Genomic DNA, 22,333 nt, shown 5'->3' on the forward strand with positions numbered 1-22,333 from the left:
TGGTGTGACTTTTATCAGGGTCCTGATGAAGATTATTCCAGGGCAAACCCACCCAGTAACTCCTTCCTTGATATCATCATGGGAGGAGTAATATTAAAAGTGAGAAGAGGATATAAAACTGAGGGAGTTAAGATAGACTTTTCATGATGGGTTAACTATGTTTTTGGCAACATGACTGGGTTTTCTTTCTCTTATTCATCCTTGATTTCCAAAAAATAATGCAACTTTACCTGCAAGTTTTTTGGACAGAGCAAAAGGAAGCCACTTTTCACTCCTTTCTTTCCAAGAACTCCACCCAGAATACAAATCTTTAGTGCACTTTATTTAACAGTAAATGTTGACTACTTTTCCTTCTTTTCTTCTTCTTTTCCTCTCTGTCCTCCCTCTCTTCTTCCACAAATGTCTTACAACAAATTAAAACTGCTGTCTTAACTCTTTCCTTTGTGGAATAAGTCCATGTGGCCAAAGTGAATAGACAGGAAAGGAAAGATAGGAAGAAGGAAATATTTTTCAATATACTAATACTGGTAGTATCTTTTTTTTTTTTTTTTTTTTAGCCTTACCGAAAATCACTGTCCAAGCGATACTCTCTAAAAGGAAGACAAATGTCCAGGAAAAAAAAATGAAGATGAAATTATTTTTTTATCCTGTCTGTCCCATGTAGGAAGACAGTCCTGTCATCTGTGACCAGCCAAGCAGTAAGACTTTCATCTACACCTTCAAGCTTTGGGGATACAAACGAGCCTAAAGAAATGTATAGTAATGTATAATATAAAGATGAGTCCTTTATATAATAAATTTACACACATGATTGAGCATGTTAAAAGAATAAGTATAAAACTAGTGGAACACAACTGAGTTATTAATGATATAGGTTATAAGGTTATATACGTTATAATGACAAAGTTATAAGTAGAAAGAACTTAGAAAAATATGAGTTGGGAGGGAGAAAGTTGAAAAGGCCAAAACTTTGGCCAAATTATATCACTACATTTTTTACATGTACAAATATGAATAAATCTCATAATTATGTATGACTATCATGCATCAATAAAAATGTGGGAAAAGAAAAATAATAAAATTAATCTGTAAAGTATAACTCGAAAGGATAAAATTTAAAAAGGTAAAAAAAGAAAAAAAAAGTTCAAAACTCAGACAACTGAAGTTCCTGAAGGAAACACTGATTTTGAGAGGAAAGACAAAGGCTAAAGATTCCAGGTGAGTGATTGTTAGAGGCAAATAACATGGTAAGGGTTCTCATGCATTATTCCTGATAATGCTAATCCTCATAATTGTGAAAATTCTTCCTACATGTAGAAAATTAAGGAGGCTATGTTCCAGTCTTCAGAGCTTTCTGTCCAACACTTAAGGTCAGAAATAAAACAACTGTGATGATTCTTTTGTAACACATTTTTCTAATAGTTTTCTGATGCTTTTAATCAGTATAGGAATCTGTGACTTACAGGCTGGTCTTGTAGTTAAGGGAGCTGACTCAAGAATCAAGACTCAAATATTCAATTCTAGTTTTATCATCTATTATATCCATGGCCTTGTGAAAGTTACTTCAACTTTTGTGTCTTTGTTTACTCCACATAAAATGGGACTTTAAAATAGTATCTGTATTACAGAGTTTTCCTGAAGTTTAAATCAGTTAATACATTCAGTGTGCTTACATTAATGTAATATGCTTAAAACAAAGTGCTCAATAAAATTTAGCCAATATCAGTTTAGCCACTTATGGAAGTTTCATGGCCAAAAAAATTTTTAAAAATGTGGAAGATACAGAGATGCATTCCAAAGCATCAAATATAAAGAAATGAAATATATATTAATAAAAATTTATGAAATAACAGGAATATGCCTGAAAAACATAAAATATGCAACTAAATGGCAGAGAAAAAAGAATGGAGAATTTAGATTGACTGAAAATGTGTAAAAGTTAGGAGGAAAGGTAATGTTTGGTGGCTTAAATTGAAGGAGGGTGAATTATAGGCCCTAAAAAAATCTGTGCATAGTTGGGTGCAGTGGTGCACACCTGTAATCCCAGTAGCTCAGGAGGATGAGGCAGGAAAGTCACAAGTTCAAAGCTAGCCTTAGCAATTAGCAAGGCCCTGTACAAAATAAAAAATAATAAGGGTTGGGGATGTGGCTCAGTGGTTAAGTGCTCCTGGGTTCAATCTCTGGTATCTCCTTCACAAATAGAAAAGAAAACCTCTACATAATGGCATCCCAGTCTCCTTAGTGCCTATAAGTTCCTAGAAACCAAACTTCAATTAGTCTCAGAATCTATCGCATAGATCAGAAAATATTTATGTTCATCAATTATGATTCTCAACTTCAAAACTCATTTTTATCAACTTTTTCCTTCTAAGCCAATCGAGTACACTTAAAAATTGTGGGTTTTGACACTTATGAATATAGAAATGTATATTTAATAATATTATATATTTATATACTTTATTATATTGTCACATATAGGTAGGTTTAGATGACATGTTGAACCTGTCTACTGTTCCTGCCACCTAATAGATGTTATCTCATTTAATTCTCACAAAAGTCTACCAAAGAATTAATAACATCCCCCATTTTTCTAGCTGAGACTAGGAGCTTAGTTAGTTGAAACTCAAAATAGTTAGGTAACTTAAAATGGATCATAGTAAAGATAATTGGCATTGAATCAAAAATTTACATGGTACTTTAAATTAGAATGAGCTTTATTAGAATGGTTTCATTTCAAAATCTTTGTTAATAAGGTGATTTTTATGTACAGATTTGAATGTAGTTTGTCCTAAGATTATATGTAATCACAAGCCTAGAACTTCTCAGCACAATTCCAAATCTATGCTGCTGTGTGAAGCTAGGTAGTATTACCTATCTTTCAGTGCCTCTTTCTTCATTAGCAAAATTAATATACTATCCCTGCTGATTCCAGGACATTTTCTAAAACTAAAAATAATAATAATAATGGAAGAAAATGATTAGATATATCTACATCAAAAAGTCAGATTTTCCTGATTCATGTCCTCACATGAACTCTGTAGATGACAAGGACACATGAAGATGGGGAATTATTCTGCAGTGACTGAATTCCTCCTAGTGGGGCTTTCTCAATACCCAGAACTCCAGAATTTTCTCTTTGTGCTCTGCCTCATCATGTACAAGATTATCCTACTAGGAAACAGTCTCCTCATTATCATCAGCATCCTGGATCCTCACCTCCATACCCCTATGTACTTCTTTCTTGGAAATCTCTCATTCTTAGACATCTGTTACACATCATCAACTATTCCCCAAATGCTTATTATATTTATGTCAGAAATAAAATCCATCTCCTTTCTTGGATGTGCTCTGCAGATGGTTATCTCCCTTGGCTTGGGCTGCACTGAATGTATCCTCCTGGCTGTGATGGCCTATGACAGGTATGTAGCCATCCACAACCCACTGAGGTACCCCATCATTATGAACAAGGTGTTATACATGCACTTGGCTGCGTGGTCCTGGGCTATAGGCTGCATGAACTCCTTAGTGCAAACAGTCATGACAATGGTGTTGCCTTTCTGTGGTAACAATGTTATTGATCATCTTACCTGTGAGATCCTGGCTCTTCTAAAACTTGTGTGCTCAGATATATCAATGAATGTGCTTATTCTGACAGTGGCAAGTGTTGTTTTATTGGTGATTCCTCTGCTGTTAATTTTTGTATCCTATATTTTCATTCTCTCTTCCATCCTAAGAATTAATTCTGCTGAGGGGAGAAAAAAAGCCTTTTCTACCTGTTCAGCCCACCTGACTGTGGTGATCTTATTCTATGGGTCAGCCCTTTTTATGTACATGAAACCCAAGTCAAAGAACACCAAAGTATCTGATGAAATCATTGGACTGTCTTATGGAGTGATAACCCCAATGTTGAATCCCATCATCTATAGCCTGAGGAATAGGAAGTAAAAGAGGCTGTGAAGAAAGTTTTGAAAAGACACTTGCATCTAACAAAAGTATGAAAGGCCTTGAAACATGTGATTCTCTCAACACAGGATCAGATTAGGTGTATTATAGTCACAGAAAAAGTCTGCTTGTAAGGCCATACATAGGACTCCGTTATTTTCAACATGGAATGCTCATATAAAGCTTCTGAATATTGTCTTGTTTGCAGACTCTGTATGTGCACAGCTCCTCTAATTAGTCCCTATACACCTTTCTATCATATGAATCTTATCCTCTCTGCCTTCTGGTATCTCATCTCTCCTATTTTTCTTTCTTCCTTATTTTTCAATCTCTCTGCTCCTTTTCCTTCTCCCTTTTGTCCTTCCTCTCCTCCCTCTGTCACCTATTTACTTTTCCTTCGTCCTCTTAAATCTCCTTTCTCAATGATTTTAAATTGAACATATATATATATGTGTGTGTGTGTGTTTGTCTTGCACAGTCTCTTCTGGTAAAAGTATCCTTCTTTTGATGAGTCAATGGTCCATCCATTTAAGTTTATGTGCTTCTAGACAGGGCTGATCCAACCTTTTGTAAATAGTGGAAAGAACCGAACATTGGCCTAGTCAATTAAAAACAAAATCCTTCTTGCCACAGTGATTCATTCAGCATTTCAAGTGAGCCAAGTCAGGCTAACCAAACTCAATCCAAGGTTATTGTCCCTGTAGGAGAAAAAAAAAGGGAACACTTCCGGCTAGAGTTGTTAAACATAGAGAGAATGCTTCTGGAGCCAATCTTTGCCCATACATGGAGAAAGTCTAAATGAAAAATCAGAGTTGTGAGAAGGAGGGGGAGAGGATGTCCGATGCAGTTACTTTAACTCCTTGATCAAGCTGTGTCTAAAATCAAATTCACAAATGTTCTTTTGGTTATATGAGTAACTAAATCACCTTTCTATTAAAAACTAACTTTAAATTAGATTATTAATTACTTAGAATCAAAGAGTTGTAACTAATGTATTATTTTCCCGCCTCTCCATATATATTTTTGAAGCAAAAAATTATGGGTATATATAATTTAAGTAGTCCCAAATTCTCCAGCACTCAGCGATCTTCCTTTTTCTTTCATTAACTAATTGATAATCATATAATTTTGATTCTTCATTCAGGTAAATACTCTAGTCACCTCCCCAATAATTTCTAAGCAGTGTTTACTTTTTCCTACATTCTGATTTTCATTTGTATCCCAGAATATTATTCTAAACTTTACTACCATTCCTGTGAGTAATCCGATATGCCTCTTTGTTTTTAAACTCTCAAGAGTATATTTTGCCCACAAATAATAGACATAACTATCCTAAATATCCAATTCTAAAGATCACAATATTTAACATCTTTCTTTAGACTGAAAAATAAGATTGATGATACAGCAAGAAAAAGAAAAATATTAAACATCACTGATTTTGTTATCTCTTAGCCATGCCCAGGGCCCCTCTCAAGTCTATTTTCCTCTTTATCACTTTCCTGCTACCAGGTTGATAGTGTCTATTCATTTTTAAAGAACACTGCGTAATCACCAGGAAATTGGGCCTTAATGATTTTAAAATATTGAAGTCCAATCTATAAGAACCTGAATGATGAGTTCTGTTTGAAAAATGTATCAAGCTGCACACTTAGGATTTGTCCACTCTCAAAAAAGATCCAATAAAGAAATATACAACCCATTGCCTGCCTCACATTATGAATATTAGGATAATCATCAAAGCCCTTCTAAAACTAGGATCTACATGATTCATTCTTAACAAAGGAAGAACCATGATTGGAATCCAGCAATCCAAAGTACTTTTAACATCCTTTATTTGAGTCTCTTAGAAGCTCCAATACTACAGCAATATTTTTAAAAATCCCCTTGTATTTCAGCTCACAGCTGCTCTGGAGCATCTATTTCCACCATTTACTAAGACCAGTCTTCTTACAGTTTCCACCTTTTCTTTTTCCATTCCATCCTTCCTTAATAAGAATAGTCTTTTTTATTTAAAATAGTGTGCCCTCTGAGAGCAAAAAAAAAAAAAATAGAGAATCATGGATTTTAAAAGAATTGAGCAATTTAACCCTTAAATTCTGGGGTGAAAGATGTTAAAATTCTTGAGAAGTTTTATTTTACTATATTATTTATCAACATAAACTTAGCTTTTTTTGCCACACTTCACAGATGTTATCTTTTTACAACTCTATCAACTTTTTCAAGAAGAAATTATTTCTTTCTCTTCTATTCTAACATAGGTTTTATAATTTGCCTCCATTACATTTCTTGTTACATGTTTTATAGTTATTCAGTGTAGCACAGTTGGAGGAAGGGCTTAGAAGTCAAGAAGAAATGATTATGAACTATAGTTAACTAGAATTATGAACTTTTATTTATTAGATTCTATATTTCCCATAAACTAAAATGTTGAATTTAATACCTAGCTCGGGGTGGTGGGGAGTGTTATGATTGAATAAAAAAATGCAAAATATTTTATTCAGTACTTTTTAATGTTATGCAATGAAACATGCACATTCCTTATACTTGTACGCATATACAACTATCTCTTCTAATAGCCTCTGAATTTCTTAAAGGCAAGACATGAAAGTAATATTTATTTAAAAGACCTTGTTATCCAGAAAAAAAACAGGCATTTATTGTGAATGTGTGTTGAATAAATGTGACTGCCTTTCTTATGCTATAGGTAAATAAGGATATTTGCCATTGCTTAAATAATCCCTACAATTGCCATTCACTTACACTAAAATTGCCCTCCCTGTAATCTACCTATAAAAACTCAAACTGCCTCTCAAAACTATCTCCTCTGACTTAAAAGACTTCTTAAAAACCCTAGCACAACTCTTATTTCTTCTTCCACTATTAAATTTCTATAGCAAACTATTTAGTTTTTGGTATATTTATCTGGTTAAGATTTATATTCTCTTCATGATAAACCTGCTATTCATTGAAATTTTACTAGGAGAAAAGCCTCCAACTTGTCTGGTCTTGAAATCCCACAATTATTAACAAAGTGGGCTTCGATGAATACAGTAACTGTACCATTATATAGTGTCTTTTTTATGAAATTTATTCACTTAAGGGAATTTCATTAACACAGAATATGGGAAGTATGACTGTGATAAATGTAATACAACTACTATAGCAAAAATCCTGGTTAAACTAACATGTCCTGTTTTACATATATTGTTTTTGTTTTTGTTTTTAATTCTGGTCATCATTAAATTAATAACAGGTTGGCTTAGTCTACCTAATCCATTTACAAGTACATATAATCACTGAGCTAGTTATAGAGTGTATTATAACTGACAATAACCAAAACAAAAAGACATTAATATGAAGAACAATGTGTGCCTCAGCCCTGAGATCTAGCATAATAGGTATTTTAAATATAACCAGTCCAAAACAGAACGTTGATTCTCCTATCCTCAAACTATTCCTCAAGTCTTGCTCATCTCAGGAAGTATAACACCACACAGGAATGCCCATCCAACCCACTACCACAATATTCTGTGATCACCTCCATTGCTACCATACTATTCCAAGCTACATGGTCTCACCTATGCTAATGCAAAGGCTTCCCAAATCCCTTTACAGACTTTTGTTGTCCACAACTCCACTTTTGTTCTCCCACAATTCATTCTTTGCACAGCAGAGTGTTGTTTTTAGAATAATACATATTTAGCCCATAGAACAAATAAAAACCTATCAATGGTATTTTTTAAATCAGAATAGTGGCTGTCATTGTGGGGGAGGGGTGATTTCAGGTATCAACTGGGCTGGGGCATGAGGGAACTTTTCTGAGGTTATGTTAATATTCTATAACTTGATATGCATTTCAGTGAAACAGGCATGCATTTGTCAGAATGTTGTTACATTCATATTTGTTGAATACAATTGATTAAATGAAAAACTAATATTAAACTCTAGTTAATAATAAACATGCTAAACTATTTAAAGAAAAGTACAATGATATCTATAGTTAGATATACACTCAAAAAATTACTTGAATTAATGGAGGGATACAGAGCTGGATAAATACACAGAATGATATAAGAAAATCTGGTAAAATATTGATGGTAGATGTAAGTTGATGGGTATATAACGTTTAACAAATATTTTTTCAGTTTTTCTTTATGTTTCAAATTTTCATAATACGGTAACCAAAAAAATATATCATTAATCTGTCAGGAATACACCTCTTGAATGAATTTGGTATCCATGATGACACAAGGACAGAATTTGGATCCTAAATGATATCATTATAAATTCTTTTAAACTTAGTTTAAGAAAAATTTCTACTATTTTAAAAGGGAAAATTTTTTAATGGATTATTTACAACTTTTACAAGAGAGAAATTAAAAATAAATTTTAGTGGTCCCTGTGAAACTTAATTTCCTATACTGAACTCTTGTCAGGGTTTTAGTCACTAATCCTAGGGGAATGAGCACAAGGGGAGGAGAAAAGTGAAGAAAAGAAGAAGATCAGATGATTTACCAGAATCAAATTGTAAGAACATAAGAAAAAGAGAAAACAATAAATTTCTTTGAAATGATGGAAGTTTGATGGTGGTCATTCATGTGTCTTTGGCTATTTCTGATGGAACTAATGATTCCCCGGGCATATCAGACTGTATAGACTTTAGCAGTTGGCTTTAAAGTTGGCTCTTACTACAGTATTTACTTTTTAAGTATACATTTTCAATACAATTAAAGCCAAGAAATTTTGATGATGCCATTCATGTTTACACAAGATATTTGCCTATACACCTTGTAACACTGCTACCCTTAAAACAATCAAGTTACAAGATCACATTTCCCAGAGTTTTTTCTGACTTGGAATCTCTATAAAAAATAAGTTGAAGTTTATTTCAAGCAATTAATGTATAAGCTGGCTGAATTATTTCTATCCCATGCTACTCACATTCTCACACAAGATAGGTGACAAAAATTATTATAAATATGAGTTACTATTGGGTGAGGCTAACATAAATGGACAGTGGTTATATTATAATAATAATTCGGGTGATTACAGAACACAGGTGTTAATATATAGGCTGTACTCTATATCATTATATAAAATGGGAGATGAGACTACTCTACATAATGAATACTAATGATATTGGTGATGAAAGGCCTACTGAGTATAAATTTTATGCTCTGGGTTCAGAAGGAATGATGTCTTTGTGAGAAATTCATGAAGATTTAGGTATCTTAATGTCTTATACTCTCTCATATAGTGGAATGATATTCAGGAACAAAAAAGCAAACAAACAACCCCTGGCAAATATCAAATTAATTATGTAAGATTCATAAAGCAAAACAGATCTCAAGAGAGTGACCTATATTTTCTAGCTTTGAACAAGGCTAGGAAATTTTATTATGTTTTTAAACAGCTGTCTTATTACAATAGTGAAGTCATAGAATGATTATGTATAAGTATATAATGTGTACAAAACTACATAATGTTTTGATATGTACATTATGACATTGGTATTTGCCTTACATCTCTTCTTTAAGATGTTTAAGATGCCAAGTTATGAAATATAGAATTGACTTTTTAGCTTTGCAACATAAAGAGTAAACTGATAACACCTAGAATAAGATTCTGTCTGAAGAAGACACCTTTCTGGTTTTTTGTATGTGCAATGCAGTCTAGATTTGTAGTAAAATTTTGCAGGCTCATTTAAATTTTAAAATCTAAAACTTATGAAAGGTGGTTTCAATTCATCATTTTTATAATATGTAACAATGATTACATAATGCTTGCAACTAAGTAATTCACTTTTAAAAAGTAAATACAAGTGTATAAGCATGTTTATAAATAAGCAAAATGTAATGGTAAAAATAAATGCCTAAAAGGAAACCTGGAAATTGGTCTAAGAAAGTCATGATGCTTCCCACATAGAATACTATTCCAGCTTCTTGATAACTGAAACTCAGTTTGCTCTTAATAATGAATGATATTATCATATCTTAATATCATATAGCAGCATTTATTTTCTGAGATGCTTCAAAATAGGGCCTCAGGTCAATGGAATAATTTCTTTAGATTATCCAAATAAATAACTGAAAACTGGGAATTCTATATCAAATTAAACTTTCATGAGAGAAGGCAAAATAAAGACATTTTTAGGGAAAAAATAAAAAAGATTTTTACCACCCAGACAATACTAGCAACAAGAATTTCCTTAACTTAAAGAGATGAAAATACAGTAAACAAAAAAATTACTAAATACATATCTAAACTGTCACTAGTTTTGTAAGAGAAAGAAAGAAATGAAAGATGTACTTAAAAACAAGGTAAAAAAAAGAATAGACACAATATGAAAGATGATAAGAGAGGTTAAATGTGAACATTTTAAGGTCCTGTATACCCATCTTTAAAGTTAGGGCAATTGTGTGTGGGAGGTGGGGGTGGAGAATGTGCTTGCATAGTAGAAAATGTTTTAAAATGCAATAAAATGTTTATGAAATTGAGGATACATTAGGAAAGAAAGCAAGTTTCAATGATTACCAAAGACATTCAAACCACAATCCATGGTTACAATGTAACACACATTATAAATTCACATCAACAATACCTAACAATAAAACAGGGTTTCTCCCAAGATGCAGGGAAATCTTTACTTTAAAAAATACAATAGCACAATTCACCATAATATTAATTGAAGAATTAAAAACAAATTATAATTTCAGTAAACGCAGAAAAATATTTTGATAACATTCCCTAGTCATTCATAATTTTAAAAGGTAAATAACTTAGCAAACTAGAAAGAGAAGATTTCCTTAATAACCTCATAAAAGATATTTAATGAAAACTTACAATTAACAAAATTTTTTAAAGTTCCAAACAAGATGAGGATGCCTGTTTTTACATCCCATATTCAACGTTGCAGAGGTCCTACAGCACCATAGAGAAAGGGGGATGAGGAGGGTAAAATAGGAAGAGGAGAATAAGTGAAAGAAGGAAAAATTGAGAGAAAAATGAAAAAGAGAATGATAGGGAGGACACAAGGAAGAAAATAAGGAAAGGCAAGAAGAAGAAAGGAAGTGACAGGAAGTGTGAAGACTGTAAAGACAGAAACAAAACTGTCATTACTGCCTGAAAATAAGTCTGTCTACATAGAAAGTCAGAAAATAAAAATCTGTAAAAAGAAAAAATTTAAACTCATAAGAGTCTCTGGCATGGCTGCCAAGCACAAGATCAATGTATAAAATTCAGTAGTAGTTATGCAACACTTACAAATGGTTAGAAAACATACTTGGAGAGCATATTAGGAAACTGAGCACAGTGGTAAATTCCTATAATCCCAACTACTCAGGAGGCTAAGGCAGCTTCACAAGTTCAAGGTCTGCCTCAGTGTCTCAAGGTAAAAAATAAAAGGGCTGGGGATAAAGCTCAGGGGTAGAGCACTCCTGGTTTCAATATCCGTACCATGGGGTAGGATGGGGTGCGAAAGAAAAGATGAGGGGAGGGGTGGAGGAGAAAGAAAGGATATCAAAACCAAAAACTTACAAAAAGTATAAAGTGCCCCTGAACAAAACTGCACAAAGAATTTTTTAAGAAAAATATTAATTTTCATTAAAAAACACTACACAAAACCTCTCGTAAGCTGGGTGAAGAAACTCAAAAATAAATTTGCAAATTCATCCCAATTTTCTCTATATTCAATTAACACAATTTCAATCAAAATACACTTGAGAGATTTTTAATTTCTTAAGTTTAACAAGTAATTGTTTACAAATAATTGATTGTGAAGTAGGATCAATCAAGAATAGCCAAGACAATGTTGTAATAATAAATGAATATATACTCTGCCAAAAGACAAGATGGATAAAAAGCAACAGTAATTCTGGTTTCTTACCTCTGGCACAGTTCAACAGGAATATAACAATGTAATAGACTGCAGCCAGCAGAAATAATCTGCGTTTAGGTGGAATTTTGTATCCTAAACCAATGGTATTTGATTTAAGTTGACATTACAAATCAGTAGGGAATGATCAACTATTTAATAACTTTTGCTTTAATAATGGCCTACTAATATTGAAAAAATCAAATTAAATCTATACATTACACTGTGACCACAGTAAGTGTAAGACAGATTAAATATTTAAGGACTGAAAGCAAAACTGTACAACATCTGGTAGAAAATATTAAAGTATCTTCATACACAAGGAATGTAAATGTATAACATAATAGGGCCAAAAAGAAGAAGAAAATATAAAAGACTAATAAATTTAGAAACTTTTATATGGCAAAATAAACTCCTAAAAAATTTAAATAATAACCACAAATAAAAGCCTAGATCAATAACACGTAGATATTAGAATCCATATTTTTTTGTTTCGTTGTTTGTTAATTTTTAGTGCTGGAGACTGACCTCAAGGCCTTGCGCATCTTAAGCATATGCTCTGCTACTAAGCTGACCTACCAAACTTCAGAACATTAAAAAAAAAATTCAAATCAATATGAAAAACATGACCAGCAAAACGAATGTGGGAGAAGAATATAAACAGGGACCTCAACAAAAAGGAAAATAACGTGGCCTATAAATGCGTGAAAAGATGCTTGATCACAGGAAATCCAAGAAATAGATATTATACCAATAAGACATTTCTAACCCCTATGGTGTGCAAATATGAAAGTCTTACAAGAATTGGCAAAAATGTGCAGAAAGAGGAAATTCTCTTTACTGCCTGTGGAAATATGAATAGAAACTATGAACAGAAATTGACAAAATAATTCTATTTACATCAGTGTTGCCAAGAATATATCTATGAAGTTTCTCATTAAAACACTATTTACAAAATAAATATACAAGATCACTTAACAGAAAAGGGGAAGAAATAAATAAGAACCAGCTCACACACTCAAGCACTAAATTATAGGAGCACAATGAAAATGCCTGAGCCAATTCTAAACTATTTTGCTGTCCCCGGCAAGCTACTTAATATCTTTGAGCCTGTTTGCTGTTTGTGGGTTAAATCTGTAAGATATAAACAGCAACATCACAAAGTGAAATGAACAAGAGTATGAAAGGATTAAGTAAAAGACTCGTTAACAGATCTATAAAATATTACGTATAATAGAATCTAATTTTCTCATCTGTGAAATAGGTATAAGTGATATTCTATGAAAGAAAAGGGGACATATACATATGCTTATAAAATATATTTTTATTACAACCACTGTTAAAAAATGAGAATGGCAGCTAAATAGGTCTGAGGATTAACCAATCAAATGAGGGTTCAGCACATGTTAAACAGGTAATTATGAAAGAGCCTCTATAACATGGATTGTCAGAAATACCTCTTTCCAAGAAACAAAGGCTTAGAAACAACTGATTTCCAATTAAAAGGGGTATAAAACAGGAATTATACCGAAGTAGCCTTTAAAGTTATGACTTTCACTTTCCTTCTTTTTGGTTTTTAATTTATGCTAAGTGAGAGAAGCCTCCAAAATCTCTAAAGGAATAGGAAAATTGGGAAATATATATTTTTTCTCTTTTTAATTTATTTGTTCTTTTAAAATATACATAACAGTAGAGTGCATTTTGACATATTACACATATATGGAGTATAACTTCCCATTCTTGTGGTTGTATATGATAAGGAGTTATACTGATCATGTATTCATATATGAACTAGGAAAGTTATTTTTAACAATAATTGTCCAGATATGTGAAGAAATTCATTTTGAATATGAAGCCTACTGTTAAGAGCCCTATTACACTACTTTGAAAACATAATTTGAAATGTTTTTCAGTCAAAATTTTTATCTAAAGCATTCTGATTTTCCACAAATTATGTCTGTCAACCTTCATAAGAGATAGAACATCTGAACTTAGATCATAGAGTGTATGGACACATCCCAGGCAGTATCCTTAAACACCTAATGAGTCCCACAAGCACATGAATTGATGCTCCATTCCTCAACACAATATTGAGACTAGGTAAAACAGAACAAATTATAAAAATGTAAAAGTGTTCATGAGGGCCAAGAGAAGCTAAAAGAAGTTAAAAATTGAATTACTAGCCCAGGCGCGGCGGCACACGCTTATAATCCCAGTGGTTTGGGATGCTAAGGCAGGAAGATCTTAGAGTTCAAAGCCAGCCTCAGCAAAAGTGAGGCACTAAGCAGCTCAGTGAGACTCTATCTCTAAATAAAATACAAAACTTGGCTGGGGATGTGGCTTAGTGGTCAAATGCCCCTGAGTTCAAACCCTGGTACAATTAAAAAAAAAAGAAAGAAACAAGAATAAAAAAGTTAATTTCTCAGCTATTAGGTACCTAGGACAACTTGTGGAGGTAAAGAGAAATATATACTTTGGAGAGTATTGGATACAGGTGTTTTGGGGGGTGTTCATGAAAAAATGTTCCAGGCTGTGTACAAGTGCATAAAGATAGAAGGAATCTCAACTTATACCTAGGAAAGAAACAAGCCATATTTAATTAAATAAAAATCTAAAAAAAAATAACAAAAGATCTAGTCACAGATTATTCAAAGCAAAAGATGTGCAAAGCCATATTTGGAAAATGTTTGCATTTATTGATAACAAGTTTTAAAATGTCATTGGCACTAAAATTCACTTTCCAAAGCAACACCTAAAGAAAGTTAATTCATTTTTAATATTTAAAAATGATACAATGCATATCCATTCAATGCATGTTTTAGTAATAAAAAATACTTTGCTGTAATAATAAAAACATTAGAAATTTTACAATTCAATATTTAATTTTTTCTATCACTTATTCTAATAATAGCAACAAAGAAACTGACAAAGACATACCAAGACTTGTTGACAAACTCAAGAACAGGGATACATGTATGAATACATCACAATGAATTCCACTTTTAATCTAAAAATATCTGTAAATAAATGAAGGAAGACCTGAAAAGTAAAGCAAGGATTACGGGGTTTGGAAGGAGCACTAGGAAATGTATTGGAGCAAATGATGTAACGTACATTTCTGAATATGTCACAATGAACCCCACTGCTATGTATAATTATAGTACACTAGTAAAATACATTTTTAAAAAGAAGAAGAGGGATGCAGTGGCTAGTTTTATTTTCCTCCCCAAAACATTTAATTCAATATTCAACACACAACAGTTACCTAACAAATATCTAGAGATTCGAGTAAGATTCTGTAAGGAAAAGTGAATGTAAGATTTTATTTTTTTAATACCAATTACTGTTAATAATAATAATGCAAATTCTAACTTTACTGCAGTTTTTTAATATAATCCAGCATTACACACACACACACACACACACACACACACACCTGAAAGTAAAATCCCCAGTCAATATCTGTAGCTTTTATCAAGGAAAATTAAAAGACACAAACATATACACACACATACACCAAAAATAGATACACATGCTCAAAAGCCTAATGAAGGAAGGGTTGGTCTATGTCTCCATCTACTGACTACATAATAACACTAAAACCAAGAAGGTACTTACCTAGTGATATAGCTCCAGAACATAAACACCTAGAGTTGAACTGTGGCTGCTGCCCACCTACTCAGTTGGGCAAGGATTGAATCCACTCTCCTGCTTCCTTCTGTACAGTTGTATAAGTCCAGCCTTTGGATGAAACCAAGCAGGAACATCATCAAGTAGACTACACCCTGCACCACCTTATAATTTACACCACTTTGCAATTCATACCTATTTGTAGTAACAGGTGTAAAATGTATCTTCACACTTATAAGACCAAATTGGCAAAAATAAAAAATTAGATAAACCTCATACACTGCTATTAAGAGTATAAATTTCTAAAATATTTTGTCACTACTTGGTAAATATTAATGTGAATATAATTTATGACCCAGGATTTCCACTGCAAGGTATATTCTAGAGCAGTAGTTTGTAATCTCTAGTACACACAGAGCCAAAGGGAGTCTATTGAAGACTCTCTAGATCTAGTAACTTGCATAGTTAATGGTTGTGTATTTATTGTCACTTACTTCTAATTGAAATGAAGCATTTCCTTTGTTAATAAAGGGAGGTAATAAACCATAATATTATTAGCAGAACTTCTTTCTTAGTCAATAAAATCATAGATATTGTCAAACTTCATTTACAGGTCCTGAAAATACAACAACATTTTTAGGCTCATCATACTTTAAAATTATGTCTCTTACACCCACCACTAGATCTTTTTATTTAGTGCCCTGATAAAGATACATGTCCATTTCTTCTTGAAAAATTTAATGTTATATTTTAATTATTCTAGTTCAATTTTTTTAAGTATTTGTTTTCTTTGTAACCTATGCATTTTCCATATACTTAGAAACCTAGACATGCATAGGCTCAAAAGTTTGACAAAGGGTTTTATTACACAAGAAAAGATTAGGAATACCTACTCTAGAGAAATACTTAATGAGTATGTAATAAATTACAATGCAACAGAAAAGTAAATGAATTACTGCAACTGCACTAATGTGCACAGTTTTCAAAAGCCTAAAGTTAAAATAAAGAATCATGCAACAAATAATAAAAGCAGTCTGATTAGATTTGAAGAACAATCTAAGATAAACAAAATAATATAATGTTCAAAGTTATATACCTATGTATTTGAATTTTAAGGAAAATCAATGTAATGATTAATTCAAAATTCAGGTAGGGTGTGGTAGGGAGAATTGACCAGAAAAGAGAACTGACCAGAATTGAACTTCTAAGTTGCTGGCAATATCTCCTATTTCTAATAATGGCAGGAACACAAGCATTCACAATGACTCAGTAAGAAAGAGATATTGAATCCATGAAACAAAAGTAGGATAATATTTCTGATGACAGTCAAAATAGGGGAAAAAAGAGAGATATTCTGGAGAAAGAAGTTTAAAAAAGGAACTACTGAAAATAAATATTATAAGACTAGAGGTTTAAAATTTTTGCAAATAAACTAGAAGGAAAAAAAGTGGGACATTTATCACTCCCAAAATACACACACACACACACACTCACACACACACAATTTTTAAAAAAGTTTTTAGTTGTTAATTGGCCTTTATTTACTTTATTTATTTATATGTGGTGCCAAGAATCATGCCTCTCTACCACTGAACTACAACTCCAACCTCTCCACATGCAATTTAAAAAAAAAAAAAAAAGGAAAAAAAAATAGAGGATCAAGTAACAACCTAGTGTTTGAATATCAGAAATTCCAGAGACAAGGCAGGGGGAATCCAATATCCAAAAAAGAAAATAAGTTTTTCAGAATTTAAGATTTACAGATTGAGAGGATCTATTATATAAGGAATGATGGATTTTAAAAAAATCCTATTCTGAAGAACATGATTGTGAAATTCTAGATAATGGACAAAGAAAAAATCATAATAGCTTACAGAATGAGGAACAAATCATATACAAAGAATTAGGAAGCAAAATGACATGAATTTGTCACCACAACTTATAATACAATATACATTGCCTTCATAAATATGAGGAAAAATGATTTTCAATATAGAATTTATGCCCACTGAAACTATAAATTAAGGGGGTTGATAATGTATTATTATTATTATTATTATTATTATTATTATTATTATTATTTAGAGATACAACTCTGTAAAGTTTCATCTCCTTTTCCTAAAATTAGAAGTTAAAAAAAAAATTCCAAGATCTTGGAAACAAAAGGTCCAGCATAATGCAAATGAGATTCCCAGTAATGCTAGTGAAAGGACATCCCAGAATCCCTGTGGGACCTCTTAGAGAACAAGAAGCTGACACCTGCGCAAGAGAACTAGGAGACCTGAGATGTTGACACTGATAAACTGATTAATCATATTGAAAGGAAATTTATGCTTTTGGCAAAGAATTTGGTGATTAATGTCAGAAGTAGAGCTAGGGATATAACTCATTGGCAGAGAGCTTGCCTAGCATGTGCGACACCTTGAGTTTGATCCCTGGTACCACAAAAAATAAATAAATAAAATGAATGTCAGAAGTAAGGAAAACAATACAAACAAAATCAGACAGAGACAGAAACATACACAGAGACAGAGAAGGAGACAGAAAAATAGCCTCCTCCTATTTATTTATAGTCATATAGAAGATGATTTATTTTTATTATTATTAATACATGTTAATTATACTGGGTTTCACTGTGGCATTTCCTTACTTGGATATACAGTACCTTGATCAGGACTGTCCTCTCGTCTACCCTCTCCTTCTCCCCTCTCTCCTACTACCTCTTACCCACTTATTCTGATTTTTTTCCCTAATAGCCCCTCTTCTACTCTGAGGACATCTTTTTGTTTGTTTGTTTTTGTTGTTGTTTTAGTTTCCACATATGAGAGAAAACATGCAATACTTGTCTTTATGCAACTGGCTTATTTCACTTAACATGATGTACTCCAGTTCCTTGCATTTTCCTAGCAGATGATTTCTCATATAAAACAAATCCAGAGAAGGGCAGTCAGGGCTCCTAGTAGAGTTCTCCAGGGCATCAGAAACCTAAGCTTCACCCCTTATTCCACTGTCAAGAGCATGTGCCTTCTACCTCATAGACCAAAGACCAAGCCACTACATCCACATTTCAGCAAGCAGAAATGAGGAAGAAATGAAAAAGGAAACAACACCTTCCTTCTTCCCCCATCCCTCTAGACCACTTACAGATCATTAATGCACTGATATTTCTCACTAGCCAGGACTATCACATGACCACACCAAACTAAGGGTTCAATTACTCATTTAAGAAAAGATTCAAACTATACAAAGAACTAAAAAACAAAACAAAAAATGATGAATGAGCAAAAGAACTGGCATTTCACAAAAGAAGAAATACAAATGTCCAACAAAAATGTATGCAAAACGGAGGTGAAGGCCCCTACGAAGTGAAAAGGGCCCAGAATCGCCCCCTCCCCGCTTCTTGCAATCCTGGGAGCCCAGCAGTACTGTTGTTTTTTGTTTGTTTGTTTTTTTAAGTGAATAAGTGAACCATACATATTGTCAACATGAGACGGAGATCAACATCATCCACCAAAAGTGGAAAATGTATGAACCCTACAGACCAAGCCCAAAGGGAAGCCCGGAAGAGAGAATTTAAAAAGAACAAAAAACAGCATATGATGGTACAGCTGCAGTTTTGGAGATGAAAGATCTGAAACAGATTATCCGGGACATGGAGAAATTGATGAAATGGAGTTTAACCCAGTGCAACAACCACAGTTAAATGAGAAAGTACTGAAAGACAAATGTAAAAAGCTGCGTGAAACTTTTCAACGTATTCTGACTTTATGAAAAAGAGAATCCAGATATTTACAAAGAATTGAGAAAGCTAGAAGTAGAATATGAACAGAAGAGGGCTCAACTTAGCCAATATTTTGATGCTGTCAAGAATGCTCAGCATGTGGAAGAAGAGAGTATTACTTTGCCAGATATGCCATATGCTCCTTCTAATATCTTGATCCAGGACATTCCACTTCCTGGTGCCCAGCCACCCTCCATCCTAAAGAAGACCTCAACCTATGGAACCCCAACTCATGCAGTTTCTATCCTTCCTCTTCTTGGACATGGTGTTCCACGTTTGCCCCCTGGCAGAAAACCTCGGCCCTCTACCTGGTCCACCTCCTCCCCAAGTCATGCAGATATATGGCAGTAAAGTGGGCTTTGCTCTAGATCTTCCCCCTCGTAGGCGAGATGAAGACATGTTGTATAGTCCAGAACTTGCTCAACGGGGCATGATGATGATGTGTCCAGTACTAGTGAAGATGATGGCTATCCTGAGGACATGGATCAGGATAAGCCGATGACAGTGACACTGACAGATCAGATGGAGAAAGTGAGGGGGATGAATTTGTGCACGGTGATGATAGTGAGAGAGACAATAATGAAGAAAAAATGTCAGGTCTGAGTGTACGATTTGAAGATATGCCTGGAAAATCAAGGAAGAAAAAGAAGAACATGAAGGAGCTGACTCCTCTTCAAGCCATGATGCTTCGAATGGCGGGTCAGGAAATCCCAAAGGAAGGACGGGAAGTAGAGAAATTTTCAAAGGATGATGATGAAGATGGTTCTGATGATTCTGAAGCAGAAAAACAATCACAAAAACAGCATAAAGAGGACCCTCATACTGATGGCACGTCTACTGCTTCTTCACAGCAGCAGGCTCCCCCGCAGTCTGTTCCTCCTTCTCAGATACAAGCACCTCCCATGCCAGGACCACCTCCTCTTGGACCACCACCTGCTCTACCTTTACAACCTCCTGGGCCACCCACGGGCCTTCCTCCTGGACCACCTCCAGGGGTTCCTCCATTTTTGAGACCTCCTGGAATGCCAGGACTCCAAGGGCCTTTACCATGACTTTTGCCTCCAGGACCACCACCAGGCCGACCCCCTGGCCCTCCCCCAGGTCCACCTCCAGGTCTGCCTCCTGGCCCTCCTCCTCGGGGACCCCCACCAAGGGTACCTCCCCCTGCACCTCCAGGCATCCCTCCTCCTCTCCCTGGCATGATGTGCCCACCTTTGGTGCCTCCACTTGAACCTGCCCCACCTGGGCTTTTCCACCGGCTCCCTTGCCGAATCCGGGGGTGTTGAGTACCCCAGCCAGCTTGATTCAGCGATCCAAGGCGGATGATACAAGTGCAGCCACCACTGAGAAGAAAGCCACAGCAACTATCAGTGCCAAGCCACAGATCACTAATCCCAAGGCAGAGATTACTCGATTTGTACATCGGGAAAAAAAAGGGGCTACTGCTACACCCAAAGAAAGTCAGAGGATGATTCTGCTGTGCCTCTTGCCAAAGCAGCCCCCAAATCTGGTCCTTCTGTCCCTATCTCAGTACAAACTAAGGATGATGTTTATGAAGCTTTCATGAAAGAAATAGAAGGGCTGCTGTGACAGCTTTTGATGTCAGAACAGGCTTCTGTTCACCACAGTGGTTTGTGGAGCAAGAGGCTCTTATTAAACTTAGGTGAAAGAGCTACTTCCACTGTCAGGTTATTTTCTAATTTCAGTTCAAGGAAAATCCTAAAATATAGCCTTGTTCAGAATTTACTGCACATAAGAGGTTATTTCACTCAGAATAGATTGGCTATTGCAGCAGTGCTGCTAACATCCATTTCCTTTCACACTACCATCTTCGTCCAGTTTTTTCCCCTTCTCCAGTTCTTTGGAAATTTGTGATCAGGGGAGTCTTAGTTACTTATTTGTTTTGACTCTCTTCTTGTGTGCTGTGGGCACTGGAGTAGAGATTTCTGAAAACCCAGTTTATTTCATCTTGCCTTTTGTGTTTGGGTTATTTTTAATATTTTCCTGTAAATATTTTGTAATAATTTTACTTGTAGTGAAATGGATCACAATGTCATTTCCTAATACAAAGCAGGATATGTGGGAAGAAAATGTACAATTCTTTGATTAAAATTATTTCCCACAGATCTGAACTTTTGAGTGTTTCATGGAAAAAATAAAATAAATGTTCTACACCAAGAAAAAAAATGTATGAAAAAAAGTTCAACATCCCTGACAATCAGGAAAATACAAAACAAAACTACACTGAGAGTTCACCCTGAACTAGGTAATAACAAATTCTGGCAAGGACGTAGAAAGAAAGGTACACTCATACACTGTGGGTGAGGTTATAAGTTAGTACAATCACTTTGGAAAGCAGTTTGGAGATTCCTCAAAAGACTAGAAATAGAACCATCATATGATCCACCCATCCAATTCCTAAATATTTATCCAACAGAACTAAAATCAGCATACTACAGTGATATAGGCACATCAATGTTTATAGTAGCACAATTCACAATAGCCAACTTATGAGACCAGCCCAGGTGCCCAACAACAAATGAACTGATTAAGAAAATGTGGTATATATACACAAAAGAGTTTTATCAGCCATAAAGAAGAATGAAATTATGGTACTTAATGGTAAATGGATGGAAATGGAGAGCATCATGCTAAGCGAAATAAGCCAAACTCAGTCAATGGTCAAATGTTTTCTCTCATATGCAGAATGCAGAGCAAAGTAAGGGGGGAAAGTGGTCGGGGCGGTGAGTTACATGAAAATAGAGGGAATATCAGTGGAGGAGAAGAAGGAGATTGAGAGGTGGGGATGAGGAACCAGAAAGTAGAAGAAATGTGGAATGAAACTGACAAAATTATGCTATGTACATATATGAGTGTACCACCGTGAATTCCACCTATATGTGTATCTAAAAATTTCACCAGTATGTGTATCAATTTTTAAAGACAATAATTTAACAGAAGGAAGCCCAGCAGAGTAGAGGAAGGGAAATGGAGGGTAAAAGGGAAAGAAAGAGGAAGCACTGAGAACTAAAATGGAGAAAATTATATTCCATGCAGGTATGATTGTGTCAAAATGAACCCCACTATTTTGTATAACTATAATGCAC

The 22,333-nt window shown here is 34.2% G+C and overlaps 1 protein-coding gene and 1 pseudogene across 1 annotated transcript; both read left to right on the forward strand.

Moving 5' to 3' along the window:
- Positions 1-3,054: 3,054 nt before the first annotated feature.
- LOC124097194 (olfactory receptor 13D1-like) lies at positions 3,055-3,945 on the forward strand. The gene has a single exon (XM_046451507.1). The coding sequence runs from the start codon at positions 3,055-3,057 to the stop codon at positions 3,943-3,945; it is 891 nt and encodes a 296-aa protein (XP_046307463.1).
- A 14,952-nt stretch (positions 3,946-18,897) lies between these two features.
- LOC124097189 (WW domain-binding protein 11-like) lies at positions 18,898-21,343 on the forward strand (annotated as a pseudogene).
- The last annotated feature ends 990 nt before the right edge of the window (positions 21,344-22,333 follow it).

This window comes from Marmota monax, unplaced genomic scaffold (assembly GCF_021218885.2).
Source record: "Marmota monax isolate L192 unplaced genomic scaffold, Marmota_monax_Labrador192_F-V1.1 WCK01_AAM20220418_F8-fsc00020, whole genome shotgun sequence".
In the NCBI taxonomy this organism is placed as follows: domain Eukaryota; kingdom Metazoa; phylum Chordata; class Mammalia; order Rodentia; family Sciuridae; genus Marmota; species Marmota monax.